We start from the raw sequence: 16,074 nt of genomic DNA on the forward strand, positions 1-16,074 counted from the left end.
CCTCATAAATAATATGGTAAACAGAACGAAATAATGTATAAAACTGATATTCTCGTCAATGTGTCCGTCTGGCGGAGCAGATATAGATGCAATTAGATAGACAGATAGATAGATAATTAGGGAGATATATAGATAAATAGATAGGCCTATAGATAAATAGATGCATTAATTGTCCACTGGGGAAAGTTGTTTTCATAGTAAAAATTTCTTCATCAGCTACGGAATCATGGTATTCATGCAAATGCCTTTAGTTTGTTTTATTTTCGATAAAATAACATATGACGTATGTCTCAACCATTCAGAAAGCTGCAAGAAATTACATTTGCACTGAACTATTTCCCATTTCCACGTAGATAATAGGGATAGGGATTAATAGGGATTCCCCAATAATTGCCGCCAGTCTCTCATCAAGAGGGGTCAGCTCCGGTGTCCCCTCTCCCCCACCCGTGGCACTCTGGCGATGGAGCGCTAGACGCTTTTTTTGCCTCGACTTTGATGTCCGACCATTTCTTTTTTTTTTCGGCCACGGTCCTAGGTTGTGAGGCTACAGCATTTACGGCGTCTGCAACCTTTTGCCACTCAAGTGCCTTTTTGGCATTAGTAATGCCCACACTGTGCCCTCCAAAAAATATTTTTCTCCTCTTTTCCACCTCGCCAACGATAATTTCTACTTCACATTGAGTGAAGTTACGTTTTTTTGATTTCCTCTCTGTATTTGCCATGATTTCGCAATCGATGAATATTAACTTGTGGGCGTTTCACGGACTATTTATGGGCAACTATGGGCGTGACATGAAGCCGCAAAAGCTGCGCTACATTTAGAATTGATTGTGATTTATTAAGGGAAAACTGCGTAGGATGTGCGTGCGCACGGTTTTATAAATCCAAATATTTCTGTGCGTACGCACGTCCTATGTTTCATCCGTACGCCACTTCTGACGCAAATCCTACGCAAAGTTTTATAAATGAGGCCCCAGATCCAAGACCAGGAGGTGCAGTTTCTCTAGAGCGGCTGCTCGAGGCTAAACGGACTGATGACGACACAGCTGTTTCACAATTGGCCAGATTCACCGCACGACAGCGATCACGTGTGTTTCTTGTTTATTCTAAAACCTTCAGCTCCACTAATGCGCACAAATCTGTTTTTTATAACAATAAAACCTCCTTTCATGTAGTCGCGATGTTATATTGTTATGTTTATCAAAATAAAACTGATTAAAAACGTAGACCCCACTTCATTGATAGTGTAGGCTTATATGTAGAAACTTTATTCTTGTACAAACAGACGCTGTATTAAGCAGTAGGCCTACATAAAGTATTACATGACAATAATGTCTCTGAAACATCTGTGTATTGCCAAATATTGCATTTATTTCACTTCAGCTGATAAAGTATACAAACACAGTGCAAGCGTCACTGCGGGAAGCAGAAAGTGTCCGACTTCACGTCTCCGTTTGCAGCTCCTCCCCGCCTGCACGCGGCTACTCTCGTTGATCAGTTGCATCCAGCCGCAGCCGATGTCGAACACACCTATTGTCTATATTTACACGTGCATATTTTCAAAGTAAATCAATGAATAATCTGATTATCACTAATACAACTTACATAAAATGATCCAAGTAAAGATGAAGTAGCCTAATATTAAAGAGACTGCATTAGAGTAAGCTGATAAGGAGGAAAACATTTCTCCAAATCAATACAAAAGGTAGAGCCGATTTATATCCTTAACCAGATAATAAAAAACAAATACTTGTATTACCACGCTAGTTCACACTCAAATGCAAAACAGCTGTTAATCGTTATAAGCAACTATTGCAAAGCAATCAGTCTGAATTAAGTGTCTCCACCCACAATTCAGACTAATAAAAAGGGCCTTAACTCAATCACCAGTACTAAGCTGCTGTCTGCAGTCTCTGGAAAGAGCTGTTGTGAGAGCGTTTACCGTCTTATCAATAGTGAATTCTCCAGCAGGCTCTCCTGAAACTGAAAACACCAGCTGCTCTTTTTCCAGTAATTGAAGATGTGGTGGATTCTGCTTTTCTTGGAATGGCTTGTGGACTGGGCTCGTGGCTCGTTCTGGTATCTGTTTGGCAGGAGAAGTGGACTGTGCAAGGGGACTGTCAGTCCTCCTGGTCCACTAGTTGTAGATCAGAAGAAAAAGGACAGAGTGCTCCGCAAAGGTACATAAACATGAGAGCTATTGCTTGCTAATGAAACAAGCTGACTGCAAATGACACGTGTCCATTGTTAACTAATGTTATTTCTTGACCTACAGAATTTGATGAGTTTGAAGTGCCCAGAAACTTGGACGTCATCGTGATTGGCAGCGGTATTGGTGGTTTGACTGCAGCAGTAACTTTAGCCAAACTAGGAAAGAAAGTCCTGGTGTTGGAGCAAGACAAGCAGGCAGGAGGCCTGTGTAAGACCTTCACTGAGAAAGGCTTTGAGTTTGACTGTGGTAAGATCCTCCGTGACGTTCATGGAGTTACAAGTGATCAAATGTTGAATCTTGACTTCTATCATTTACACAATGTACATTTGTCAAAGGTTTCCATTATGTTGGACAACTTCATGAGAATGGCTTCCTGAAAATTGCACTGGATCTGATCACTGATGGCCAGGTGCATTTTGCTGAGCAGGATTCGCATGTGGACACAGTTGTTATTGGTAAAGGAACTGAATGCAAAGAATACACCATTTACAGCGGCAAGAAGCAGATGGAAGCTCATCTTAAGAAGCAGTTTCCCAATGACACTAAAGCCGTAGAGGAGCTCTTCAAAATAATGAAGGTATTTAGTTGATGGCTCTGGACTTATTTTTCAGGCCTTATAGAATATGGTTTTGTCATGCATCGTCTTTGCCTTCTAGATCTGTTCCAAGAAGATCCATCTGCTCTGTATGCTGAAGATGGTCCCACTCTGGTTTGCTCGCTTCATATTGTGGAGTGGAATCGCTGACTTGATCTCCCCAGTTTTCAGATACTCACGCACCAGTACAACAGACATGGTCAAGTCTTTTACCAGCAACCGTGACCTCCTCACTGTGTTTTCTCAAATATTTTATGGTAAAGAAGTGTCTAGTGTTTCCATCTTATTTGGCCTTTTTAATGCGTTTGAAATTTATATATATTTTTCCTTTTAAGGTGTCCCACCCAAAAACTCCAGCTGTATGATTGATGCCCTTTTCCTGCACCACTCCAAGCGTGGTGTGTATTATCCTAAGGGTGGTGCTAGTGAGATCCCATACCACATCATTCAGGTTTTGGAGAAGCATGGAGGAAAAGTCCTGGTCAATGCTCCTGTGTCCAGCATTCTAGTTGATGGAAAACAAAAAGCATATGGTGAGTTCTGAACTAGGGCTGTCACAATGCCTTGTCTTCCTCTTACGGCATGAAGTTTCATACTGAAAAAGGCCTCACAAATGTGGGGGCATCTACATATTTGGCTCCAGTAATGTTCAGGTGCATGAAACAAATGAAACCATCTCTTTGCTTAGGAGTGGCTGTGAAAACGGGAGGTGCAGATGCTGAAATTCGGGCTCCTGTGATCATTTCAAATGCTGGCCTGTTCACCACCTTCAAGAAGCTTCTGACTCCAGAGATCCAGGCAAATCCAAGTAACTGAATGTCTTCAATACAAGCAGTCTAATGTACTCCCCACATGAAATGCTTGATTTTTACTAGCCAGATTGTATGTGCTTCTCGCAGGGATCCAGGATTATGTTCATACTCTAAAGCCAGGGAAAGGCTTTTTCCAGGTGTTTGCAGGCTTCAATGCTACTAAAGAAGAGCTGGGCATCTCCTCAACCAACATGCGACTCTATAAGAGCAACAATATGGATGATGTGTAGGTGTTCAATTACGTTTACTTCAATCTGTTGAAAGCACATCTTTTATACTGTCCTTAACCAATCAATTGACTCTTTAGCATGGAAGATTACTTCAATTCAGAAAAAGAGGACGCACCTGACAGCATTCCCATGATGTACATTTCCTTCCCCTCTGCTAAGGATCCCACCTCATGCACTCGTTTCCCAGGTTAACTTCCTCTCTGTATTTCGTACACCCAGAACCATCAAATTGGTAAATGACCAACTAAATTTGTTTCTTTGTTTTAGGGCAGTCCCGTATGATGATCCATACTATGGCCAATCCAAAGTGGTTTGGCCAGTGGATTGATGTCAATGAGACTGAAAGAGGTGAAGAATATGAAAGATACAAGATGAGATTTGCAAATCATCTCTTTGACTGGGCTTGTGTCCACTTCCCTAAGCTGAAAGAGAAGGTAATTGTTTTTTTTGTCCTGTATCATGAGTGCTTCATGATTTGACTAAAGTGACAAATATTTAACCTGTGTTTCCTGCCTAGTTGATTATGTTGCATGCAGTCAGTCCCCTCAACATGCATGGGCTGGGGGCTATATATGGGTCCATGCTGTCTGCAGAACACAGTCTGGAGAGATGCCAACCTCTGAACATTGCCAAGATCAGGTGCAACACTCCCGTCAAGAACCTCTACCTGTCAGGTAATATTCCATATAACTTGTTTTAGGGGTTTGTGTAACAGCTACTGTTAAATAAAAAATAAAATCAGAAATGATCAAACCACAAGCAGCAACACAAATGCAATGGAGCAAAGATGCAAATAAATAAACAGGTTCAGGTGTGGGCATCTAATAGTTTTCAAATTGAATAATCAAATGTGAAATACATTTGCATATAACTAATAACTTTAACATTACAAAAGCTATTCAGCCAAGAGCAAAGATTTTAATGTCCTGTATCAATATTTTCTAAGGACAAGATGTCTTCTCTGCTGGTTATTCTGGTGCTCTGCATGGTGGTCTTCTCTGTGCTTCAAGTGTTGTGGATCACTGTCTGTATGTTGACCTTCTACTCCAACAAAAGCAACAGAAGAGGAAGGCGGTGAAGAAGCTAGAGTGAGAATATATTTCCTGTATCCATACAGGACATTAGTCTAATGACTATCCTCTTCATTCTCTACTTGTTCTCTTGCTGTATCTTGTGCATTGTCATTTCTGCTGTGACTCTGAATAAAGCTGACTACTGTACAAATGTGTTCCTGGTAATGAATACAGTATTGATGGCTTAATTGTACATGCTGCCAGAACTAGATCCTGAGTCTTGTGTGGCTGGAGTTGACAACCCAAATGGTTTTGCAGAAAACCAATTAGTGTCCCAAAATACTGCTACCTTGTTCACTCAAAGTCCTTAATTGACGGACTAACTGGTTGTTGGCTGAATTTAATTTGTTGCTGGGAGGGGTATTTGCATTAGCAAGAGAAATGGTGTACACCAAAATAGACTGCAGCCTGTTACGCTGCAGAAACTATGGATTACACTATTGGTATGTTTAATCTTCCTTTGATTTGGCATATTGTGAAAACTAGTCGTATTTATTTGATGGCATATGGTTGATCCATATCTAAAAGGAAACGGTGAGGTTTGACTTGAATCACATGTATGGCTGTTCATGATTGGAATACTTGCTGCTATTTGGTGATTAACATCTGTAACACCTACTTCAAATGTTACTAAAGGGACTCAATGTAGAAACTTGGACCAGTATTTGTTTCGGCTAAGGAGCTGGAGTGTATGTCAATCACAGAAATGGGAAGATTAAAGCAGTTAAGCCAGCTTTACTGACAAAATGATACACTCAACATACAATTGTCAAGAGTATACCACTTCCTTTAAAATAAATGTCCACTAAAGTTGGTTATATGCTCACGTTTTTAGTTCTGTTTTTCCCTTTTGTTAAGGAAATAAAGAGCAGTCCCTATGTCAACAATACTGCTACTGCTTTGGCTGAGGCCTAAAATGAATTACACTTCCATTCTTGTCTTTAAATGCTTTCATGGGGTTGATTCGCCATCTTCAAAAAAAAATCCCTTGATTTTGACAATTGATTGAGACAATAGGGGAGAGCACCCAAACAAATGTGAGTACTACATGTAATTAAGTTTTCCTAGGATCAGCATTCTCCCCTAAAAATAATTGGGCTGACCAAACCATAAGTCATTGACCATTTATCAATACCAAGTACACAAACTTCTGACTTGCGTCCTTGGTAGTTTGGACTTGCCAAGTTCGACTCAGGAGAATGAACTCCTGAGGACAGGAGGACAAGTCTGGTACTCTGCTAATGGAACAGCAGCGTTGGCGTCACTCAGCTCGCTCTGGCTACTTCGGTTATCTCTGTATGTGTATTTTAGGCTGCAAAAAACTCTACCTATTTTAATTTTTTTATCTAACATATTCATAGCTGCACAAATGTGGTTTTAGGCAACGTGTACCCTGGTTATTTCCTCCCTTCTTGAAAAAATTCATACTGCCCATAAAGCCTACCTTAACCCATCTTCTGAATCTCTTGAAGGTCTGGCACAAACAGAGAAAAGCAATGCAACACCTTGCAGCAACTACAGAATCAGTGGTGGATATCTTAGGCCCAGCAGATTCAATCTTTTGCAGACAAGCATGATATGCATCATTTTTACAATGCAGTGAAGGCCATTTACGGCCCAATATCTTACTCTCTCTGCCCATTGAGATCAGTTGATGAACTGACCCTCATTAAGGACCAAACAAGCATTGTTCAAAGATGGGGGGAACATTCTCAAGCCTTATTAAATCAAAAGGCATCAGTTGATCTTACAGTGCTAGAGGAACTACCAACTTTCCCAAGCATACAGAGTCTTGATGTTCCACCTTCTTTTTCTGAAGTGTATGCTGCAATCAAGAAATTGAAAAACAGCAAGTCCCCAGGGCCTGATCTTTGCCTGCTGAGCTCCTGAAGGAAGGAGAGTACCTCTGCACAAGGGCAATCCATCAGTTCATCACCTTAGTGTGGCAGCAAGAAAACATTCCCCAACAATGGAAGGATGCAAATATTCTCACAATATATAAAAACAAGGGTGACAGGTCCATCTGTGAAAATAGTAGGGGGATCTCTCTTCGTTCAGTTGCAGGTAAAGTTCTGGCAAAGGTCATGCTCCATCGACTTGTCAATACTATCTCTGAAAATCTCCTGCCAGAATCCCAAAGTGGGTTCAGAGCAGGTCGAAGTACAGTGGACATGATATTTACCTCACGCCAGCTGCAGGAGAAATGTTGCGAACAACATAAGAACTTGTTCATTGCTTTTGTGGATCTTTCCAAGGCTTTCGATACTGTACATCGTGACCTCTTATGGGAAGTGCTTCTGCATTTTGGATGCTCTGTAAAATTTATCACAATGCTATGACAGTTCCATGATAGGATGCCTGCCAAAGTGACATTGGGTGGACTAGAATCTGCACACTTTGTAGGAGGCACCGGAGTAAGGCAGGGATGTGTTCTGCACCAGTGTTGTTTAACATGGTACTGTGTGTAACAAAGCTGTTGTATAAAGAAATGGAAGAAGAAAGTGGGGTTACAGTGGCTTATAGACTGGATGGTAACCTCTTTAACATCAGGAGGTTTCAGGCAGTCACTAAGCTTCAGTTTGCTCGTGTGCTGGAATTGCAGTATGCGGATGATTGTGCCCTAGTATCACATACTCCAGAAGATTTGCAGTCTACTCTTAATGCTGTTGTTAGAGCATACCGCAGGATCTGTGAATATCAAGAAACCAGAAGTCCTTTGTCAATGGTCATCGGATCCTCCGCAAAAACCACCAGTATTCACTGTTCATGATTCTCCACTTACCATAGTGCCACACTTTAAATATCTTGGCAGTTATTTATCTAGTGACTGTAGCATGGATCAAGATATTCAATACAGGATCAAGCAGGCTGCATCTTCATTTGGGAGGCTGAGGAGAAGACTGTCCAGCAACACCAATTTAAATCTACACACTAAGTTTTTTGTTTATCGGGCAATCTGCCTCACCACCCTTCTGTATGGTTCTGAAACATGGACTCTCTATGCTATAGACACCTGAAAATGTTGGAATCTTTCCATGTTAGATGCCTGCAGCGCAGCCTCAAAGTGACATGTCAAGATCGAGTGCCACATATTGAGATCCTGCAAAAAGCTAACTTTTTAACTTCTTGTTCATGGAGTATAGAAGCAACCTTAATGCTCTACCAATTTAGATTACTTGGTCATGTTGTGAGAATGCCATTAAGTTGCTTTCCACGTAAGGTACTGTACTGTCAATTACATCTTGGCTGCCATTCTGCAGGAGGTCAAAAAAAGAGACTGAAAGACCAACTAAAAGCCCTTCTTAAGAAGTGTGGGATAAACCCCACATCCCTGGAAAGTAGTGCCATGAGCCGCACACTCTGGTGGCAACTCTGTCAGAATGGAGTACAAAGCTATGAAGACAGGAGAACTGAACTTTGCCTGTTGAAAAGACATCAGAGAAAGCAGGCCATGCTTGTTCCGGCACCCCCAAGACAATCAGAAGAAATGTTTATATGCCCTGTCTGTAAAAGATCTGCAACTATGAATAGAGTTATGAACCATTCAGCACATGAAATGGTCATGCGATGGTCTGGGTAACACATGCCTCTCCTGCTCCTTTCAGGGATCCAGGACTATCTTCATATACTGAAACCAGGCAAAGGCTTTTTCCAGGTGTTTGCAGGCTTTAATCCCCCTAAGGAAGAACTGGGCATCTCCTCTACCAACATACGACTCTATAAGTGCAACAACATGGATGAAATGTAAGTGTATAAGTCCATCTGTCACTCTTCAATGCTGTTAAAGTACTTATGTTTACAGTGAGGAGAATAAACCATAACAATATGTGTACATGATTAGGATGGAAGAATACTTTGATTCAGACAAGGAGGATCCCCATGATGTATCTCTCCTTCCCCTCTGCAAAGGATCCCACCTCACGTACCTGTTTCCCAGGTTTCCTATATGTCTTTTCTACATACTCTCTTCAGATTTTATTTTTTTACAATCAGAACCATTAAAAACATTTTTTTTTTAATCAATATCTATTTGCTTTTTAGGGCAGTCGCACATGGTGACAGTGGTTCCCCTCTGATACTTGGTCAGTGTCATTGTCTAAACCTCATATATTCAGTGACACCAAATACTTGCTCTAATTAAGGATCAAAATGCTATAATATCAAGGTAAATCTTAAATAGTCTACAAAGCTTGACTTTGAATAACTCAGTTTTACATTTGTATGTAATGAATGTTTGCTGTAATGTATTGACCTGTTCTCCATGCACATAATGTTCTAGATGAGTACCATTTCTTTTGATGTACATTTGTCCGTTTTGCTGCACATTCTGTTGCAGTTATCTTTACTATAGCAATATTTTAATAAAGCGGTGAATGATGCCATTAAAAATGTGTTGTGAAATATTTAAATATTTTGGTCCTCCTCCTTTTAAAAATATACAATAGACCAGACAGCCAGTGTTTGCCATTCTGTGTGCAATATAATAAATAAATGGACTCTGGGCCTACCATCTAAGACTGAGACTACTACATTTGACTTTGTCAGCTGCAAATACATTATACATCAATTTTATTTAAATGATATGTATTTATTTAGCCTACCAGGAAAACATAATATTCAGTTGCCTGCTATTCAATAACCCCAGCACACAAAAGGAAGTCTTGTAGTGAATGTGACTGTGACATACATAATTCACCTTTGTTGTTAAATATGGTTCTGTACACTGCTGAGTATTAATGCAGCTCCTTATTCTGCTTAACTGTTCAGGGATCGCGGTCCCTTTAAGATGTTCTAATGCGGGTTGACGTAGGTTGACACCCCCTAAAAGTTTTTTTTTTGGGGGGGAAATAAACGACACACACTTGTGTGCTCAACGTGAGAAGTTGTCGTTGTTCATTACAGCAATTTCCACAGTCTTTAGTCTATATGCATAGGCATTCTGTAAAAATCTTCTGTGTTGGGAGAAGGATATTTTTGAGAATATCATAAAGTGTTATGATATCACTGACTCTGTGAACTACTCTTAAAGGTGTGGTATGTAGGATTTAAAGCTAGTGGTTGAAATAGGCACTGCAGTCCAAATTCAAAATATTGGAGATCGTGTTCCCCCCCGCCCCCTCCTCCTCAAGCCGCCTTTCCACTGCACACAACATTTGCATGTGATTGTCACATTTCGCTTCGTAGCGGCATTTGCACAGAACTTTGAAATTGGTCGTGAAGCAGCCTTTACCCTCGGCTTTCACCATAGTAAAATTAATGATTTTAATGCATGTATGAACACATCCACACAAAACAAATGACCCTCAATACATCTAAAATAAAAACATAGTGGATGTTATAGAGATAATCAACATAAATATTGATTTAATAATTATAAAATAATGATTTCTGCCATAATTATTATTAACCAACATTTTACAGAAATGGTGTTTACAGAATAACGTTAAAGTGTTTAAATATCGCTCATAGTTTTGATTAGAATACATTGGATCCGGTTGGCCGGTTGCATACGGTCTTGCCACAGAAGTTAAAATATTTCAACGCATGCATCCGAAGCTCAAATCGGATCCGAAATTTCCGCATACGCAAGTGATCGGAACTCCACGCAGCTCCAATACTACTCTCCATTGGAAATGAATGACTTCTGGTCCAACGGCTGTCGTCTGTCGTGTGCAGTGAAAAGGCGAATATTACAGTGTGTAATATAGTTTTTTGTGAATGTAAACTTTCTGAAAAGTTGTAAAGTTGAAAGTGCACAATAAATAAAGTTGTCTTCCAAAAGAAAGAATCGACTCTGAACCGCCTTTACGAGTCATTTTTGTTTTGAATCTTACTGAGTGACAGTTCTAAGTCACAGAAACAACATTTGCATAATGCCCGTCTACATTGTCCGGCCGCAAAACAACTTGACCAGGCCTCAAATGTCCTTTTACTGACGACTGCTTCTCAAATCTGAAGGATGGAGCAAGATTTGTTTTACAAACATTTATACAATGTATGCACCATTATTGATAGAATTCCCACATGTCCACCGCAATAAATAAGAAACATACACATCGGTTTGAAGATGGATGTACACTCGTTAATGCTTATGGTCAGGAATTACAGTTGCAACATCTTATAATGTACCTCAAACTGAGTAGCTTATCATTGAGAAACGTCCTGCTGATGTCATCCTTGTGATTGAGGTTTGAGTTGAATAACTAGTTCTACCAATGTTTCATCATCGGAATTGATATGGTAAAATCGATGTCATCGTTACTGTCTGTACAGTGACTGCATCCGAAAACCTAGGCAGTGACTTGTTGCCTCGCTGCCTTATCAGGCAATGACTTGTAAGGCAGCATTTGTACATGAAGATACCTCACAAAACTGATTTTGGACACACTTCTGAGGAAGTGTAACAGTTTAATGATCTACAGCAAAATAGAGAGAGCTTTGGTGAGAACTAAGCGAATATTTAATTACTACAGTAGACATTTCTTGCTAGAAATGACATTGAAAACGTTGGTCAAAAACACACATTTACACACAAACTGACCAGCAACTGCAAATTTCAGACGGCATCTTTTTTTTTCTAGCTCAACTGTTTTTGAATGGAATGCATAGCATTATGGGATATCAAAGGCAGCGAAGGATATATCGATGCTGCCTTCAAAAAACGATCAGATGATTATGAGGAAATTAAATGTTTTTTTGACCTTTGATGCATTTAAACCTGTTGTAGGAGACCTCCAAAACAAAATTAAGAGCCTTTAAAATAGCATAATAGGGACACACAAATTGCTTTCAAATGCCAGTGTATGTAGTTGTCCAGTTCATGAGATCAACCAGTGAATTTTAATGTCTGTACTTACACATGCATATTTTCAAAGTAAATCAATGAATAATCTGATTATCACTAATACAATTTACAAAAAATTATCCAAGTAAAGATTAAGTAATAAAGAGATTGCGTTAGAGTAAGCTGATAAGGAGGAAAACCTTTCTCCAAATCAATACAAAAAGTAGAGCCGATTTATATCCTTAATCAGATTATAAAAAACAAATACTTGTATTACCACACCAGTTCACACTTTATGCAAAACAGCTGTTAATCGTTATAAGCAACAATTGCAAAGCAATCAGTCTGAATTAAGTGTCTCCACCCACAATTCAGACTAATAAATAGGGCCTTAACTCAATCACCAGTACTAAGCTGCTGTCTGCAGTCTCTGGAAAGAGCTGTTGTGAGAGCGTGTACCGTCTTATCAATAGTGAATTCTCCAGCAGGCTCTCCTGAAACTGAAAACACCAGCTGCTCTTTTTCCAGTAATTGAAGATGTGGTGGATTCTGCTTTTCTTGGAATGGCTTGTGGACTGGGCTCGTGGCTCGTACTGGTATCTGTTTGGCAGGAGAAGTGGACTGTGCAAGGGGACTGTCAGTCCTCCTGGTCCACTAGTTGTAGATCAGAAGAAAAAGGACAGAGTGCTCCGCAAAGGTACATAAACATGAGAGCTATTCATTGCTAATGAAACAAGCTGACTGCAAATGACACGTGTCCATTTTTAACTAATGTTATTGCTTGACCTACAGAATTTGATGAGTTTGAAGTGCCCAGAAACTTGGATGTCATTGTTATTGGCAGCGGTATTGGTGGTTTGACTGCAGCAGTAACTTTAGCCAAACTAGGAAAGAAAGTCCTGGTGTTGGAGCAAGACAAGCAGGCAGGAGGCCTGTGTAAGACCTTCACTGAGGAAGGCTTTGAGTTTGACTGTGGTAAGATCCTCCGTGATGTTCATGGAGTTACAAGTGATCAAATGTTGAATCTTGACTTCTATCATTTACACAATGTACATTTGTCAAAGGTTTCCATTATGTTGGACAACTTCATGAGAATGGCTTCCTGAAAATTGCACTGGATCTGATCACTGATGGCCAGGTGCATTTTGCTGAGCAGGATTCGCATGTGGACACAGTTGTTATTGGTAAAGAAACTGAATGCAAAGAATACACCATTTACAGCGGCAAGAAGCAGATGGAAGCTCATCTTAAGAAGCAGTTTCCCAATGACACTAAAGCTGTAGAGGAGCTCTTCAAAATAATGAAGGTATTTAGTTGATGGCTCTGGACTTATTTTTCAGGCCTTATAGAATATGGTTTTGTCACGCATTGTTATTGCCTTCTAGATCTGTTCCAAGAAGATCCATCTGCTCTGTATGCTGAAGATGGTCCCACTCTGGTTTGCTCGCTTCATATTGTGGAGTGGAATCGCTGACTTGATCTCCCCAGTTTTCAGATACTCACGCACCAGTACAACAGACATGGTCAAGTCTTTTACCAGCAACCGTGACCTCCTCACTGTGTTTTCTCAAATATTTTATGGTAAAGGAGAAGTGTCTAGTGTTTCCATCTTATTTAGCCTTTTAATGCGTTTGAAATGTGTATATATATTCCTTTTTAAGGTGTCCCACCCAAAAACTCCAGCTGTATGATTGATGCCCTTTTCCTGCACCACTCGAAGCGTGGTGTGTATTATCCTAAGGGTGGTGCTAGTGAGATCCCATACCACATCATTCAGGTTTTGGAGAAGCATGGAGGAAAAGTCCTGGTCAATGCTCCTGTGTCCAGCATTCTAGTTGATGGAAAACAAAATGCATATGGTGAGTTCTGAACTAGGGCTGTCACAATGCCTTGTCTTCCTCTTCTGGCATGAAGTTTCATACTGAAACAGGCCTCACAAATGTGGTGGCATTACATATTTGGCTCCAGTAACTTTCAGGTGCATGAAACAAATGAAACCATCTCTTTGCTTAGGAGTGGCTGTGAAAACGGGAGGTGCAGATGCTGAAATTCGGGCTCCTGTGATCATTTCAAATGCTGGCCTGTTCACCACCTTCAAGAAGCTTCTGACTCCAGAGATCCAGTCAAATCCAAGTAACTTAATGTCTTCAATACAAGCAGTCTAATGTACTCCCCACATGAAATGCTCTCTTTTTACTAGCCAGATTTAAAAAAAAAAATGCTCTCTGGTTCTCGCAGAGATCCAGGATTATATTCATACTCTAAAGCCAGGCAAAGGCTTTTTCCAGGTGTTTGCAGGCTTCAATGCTACTAAAGAAGAGCTGGGCATATCGTCAACCAACATGCGACTCTATAAGAGCAACAATATGGATGATATGTAGGTGTTCAATTTCAATCTGTTAAAAGCACATCTTTTATACTGTCCATAAAGCATCAATTGACTCTTTAGCATGGAAGAGTACTTCAATTCAGAAAAAGAGGATGCTCCTGACAGCATTCCCATGATGTACATTTCCTTCCCCTCTGCCAAGGATCCCACCTCATGCACTCGCTTCCCAGGTTAACTTCCTCTCTGTATTTCGTACACTCAGAACCATCAAATTAGTAAATGACCAACTAAAGTGTCATTTTTGTGGGTTTTTTAGGGCAGTCCCGTATGGTGATCCATACTATGGTCACTCCAAAGTGGTTTGGCCAGTGGAACAACATCAATGAGACTGAACGAGGTGAAGAATATGAAAGATACAAGATGAGATTTGCAAATCATCTCTTTGACTGGGCTTGTGTCCACTTCCCCAAGCTGAAAGAGAAGGTAAATATGTCCTGTATCATGAGTGCTGCTTGATTTTACCTAATGGTGACAGATTTATCTTGTTTCCTGCCTTTCGTAGTTGGTTATGTTGCATGCAGTCAGTCCCATCAACATGCATGGGCTGGGGGCCACATATGGGTCCATGCTGTCTGCAGAACACAGTCTGGAGAGATGCCAACCTCTGAACATTGCCAAGATCAGGTGCAACACTCCCGTCAAGAACCTCTACCTGTCAGGTAATTTTTTTTTTTTTTTTTAGGTTGTAGGGACTAGTGTTAAATAAAATAAAGAAAGTGATAATCAAACCACAAGCAACAACACAAATACAATAGAACCAAGATGCAAATAAATTAAATGGAACTTTTCAGGTTTGTGCATCTAACAGTAGCTTTCAGGTACATAAATTGAATAATCAAATGGAAGTCATCGCATCTAATATAACTAAGTTAGAGCTGCACGTGTTTTGTCTTGACTCTGTTTACTTAAGAACACAACCAGTGCTAGGATACTCGCCAAGATGGACATTTACCTAATTTATCTGTTCAAGCACAAGACTTGAAATGGAACTCTGTGCGCTGTCTGAAACTCTGCTTTCCATGTGTGCACCTCTTACAGCACAAGTGCTCCCTCGTCTTTTGCTTGACGGTTTAAATTGGCAAGACTTGAATTTAAACAAATGACAAGGTGTCCCTTTCAAGTTTCACCTGAGCATGCGCTATCAATACCCCGTTGATGACTGAATGACTGGTCATTCTGGCGCGTGTGCCTTTCGTATTGAACCGTTCACAAAGTGACATGTTGGGAAGCCAGACCGTATCCATTGAGAAATGTTAGCTGAACCCCTGTCTTTTGCATTATTTCAAACCCACACTCCATATGCGTCGTCGGATTTAAGATAAACTGTGGTGAAAAGTTTGCTGAACCATTTTTGAAGTTTGTGTTGGTCTTGATTTTTAAAATGTCCTGTATCAATGTTTTCTCAGGACAAGATGTATTCTCTGCTGGGTATTCTGGTGCTCTGCATGGTGGTCTTCTCTGTGCTTCAAGTGTTGTGGATCACTGTCTGTATGTTGACCTTCTGCTCCTCCAAAAGAAACAGAAGAGGAAGGTGGTCAAGAAGCTAGAGTGAGAATACATTTCCTGTATCTATACAGGACATTAGTCTAATGACTATCCTCTTCATTCTCTACTTGTTCTCTTGCTGTATCTTGTGCATGTATTTTCTGCTGTGACTCTGAATAAAGCTGACTACTGTACAAATGTGTTCCTGGTAATGAATACAGTATTGATGGTTTAATTGCACATGTTGCCAGAACTAGATCCTGAGTCTTGTGTAGATGGACTTGACAACCCAAATGGTTTCGCAGAACCAATTTGTCCCAAAATACTGCTACTTTGTTCATTTAAAGGGTTAGTTCACCCAAAAATGAAAATTCTGTCAATTACTCATCCTCATGTTGTTCGACACCCGTAAGACCTCCGTTCATCTTCGTAACACAAATGAAGATATTTTTGTTGAAAGCTGAGAGGCTTCAGATAGGCCTCCATTGGCATTC

At 40.3% G+C, this 16,074-nt stretch overlaps 2 protein-coding genes across 2 annotated transcripts; both read left to right on the forward strand.

Annotated features, from left to right (window-relative positions):
- Positions 1 to 2,020: 2,020 nt before the first annotated feature.
- On the forward strand, positions 2,021 to 4,941 carry LOC307128774 (inactive all-trans-retinol 13,14-reductase-like; the record flags this gene model as incomplete). The annotated part of the gene is made up of 11 exons (XM_079820717.1): positions 2,021 to 2,180; positions 2,276 to 2,458; positions 2,548 to 2,789; positions 2,869 to 3,064; positions 3,143 to 3,340; positions 3,496 to 3,615; positions 3,707 to 3,845; positions 3,927 to 4,036; positions 4,117 to 4,283; positions 4,367 to 4,523; positions 4,796 to 4,941. 11 exons carry the CDS (start codon positions 2,021 to 2,023, stop codon positions 4,939 to 4,941), a joined length of 1,818 nt encoding a protein of 605 aa, XP_079676843.1.
- Positions 4,942 to 7,410: 2,469 nt separating this feature from the next.
- On the forward strand, positions 7,411 to 15,774 carry LOC307128775 (inactive all-trans-retinol 13,14-reductase-like; the record flags this gene model as incomplete). Its single annotated transcript, XM_079820718.1, has 14 exons — positions 7,411 to 7,675; positions 8,528 to 8,666; positions 8,764 to 8,859; positions 12,318 to 12,403; positions 12,499 to 12,681; positions 12,771 to 13,012; positions 13,092 to 13,287; positions 13,368 to 13,565; positions 13,720 to 13,839; positions 13,945 to 14,083; positions 14,156 to 14,265; positions 14,352 to 14,518; positions 14,598 to 14,754; positions 15,502 to 15,774. 14 exons carry the CDS (start codon positions 7,411 to 7,413, stop codon positions 15,645 to 15,647), a joined length of 2,244 nt encoding a protein of 747 aa, XP_079676844.1. The 3' UTR covers positions 15,648 to 15,774.
- Between the last annotated feature and the right edge of the window lie 300 nt (positions 15,775 to 16,074).

Source organism: Gobio gobio (genome assembly GCF_949357685.1).
Source record: "Gobio gobio genome assembly, chromosome: 7".
In the NCBI taxonomy this organism is placed as follows: Eukaryota; Metazoa; Chordata; class Actinopteri; order Cypriniformes; family Gobionidae; genus Gobio; species Gobio gobio.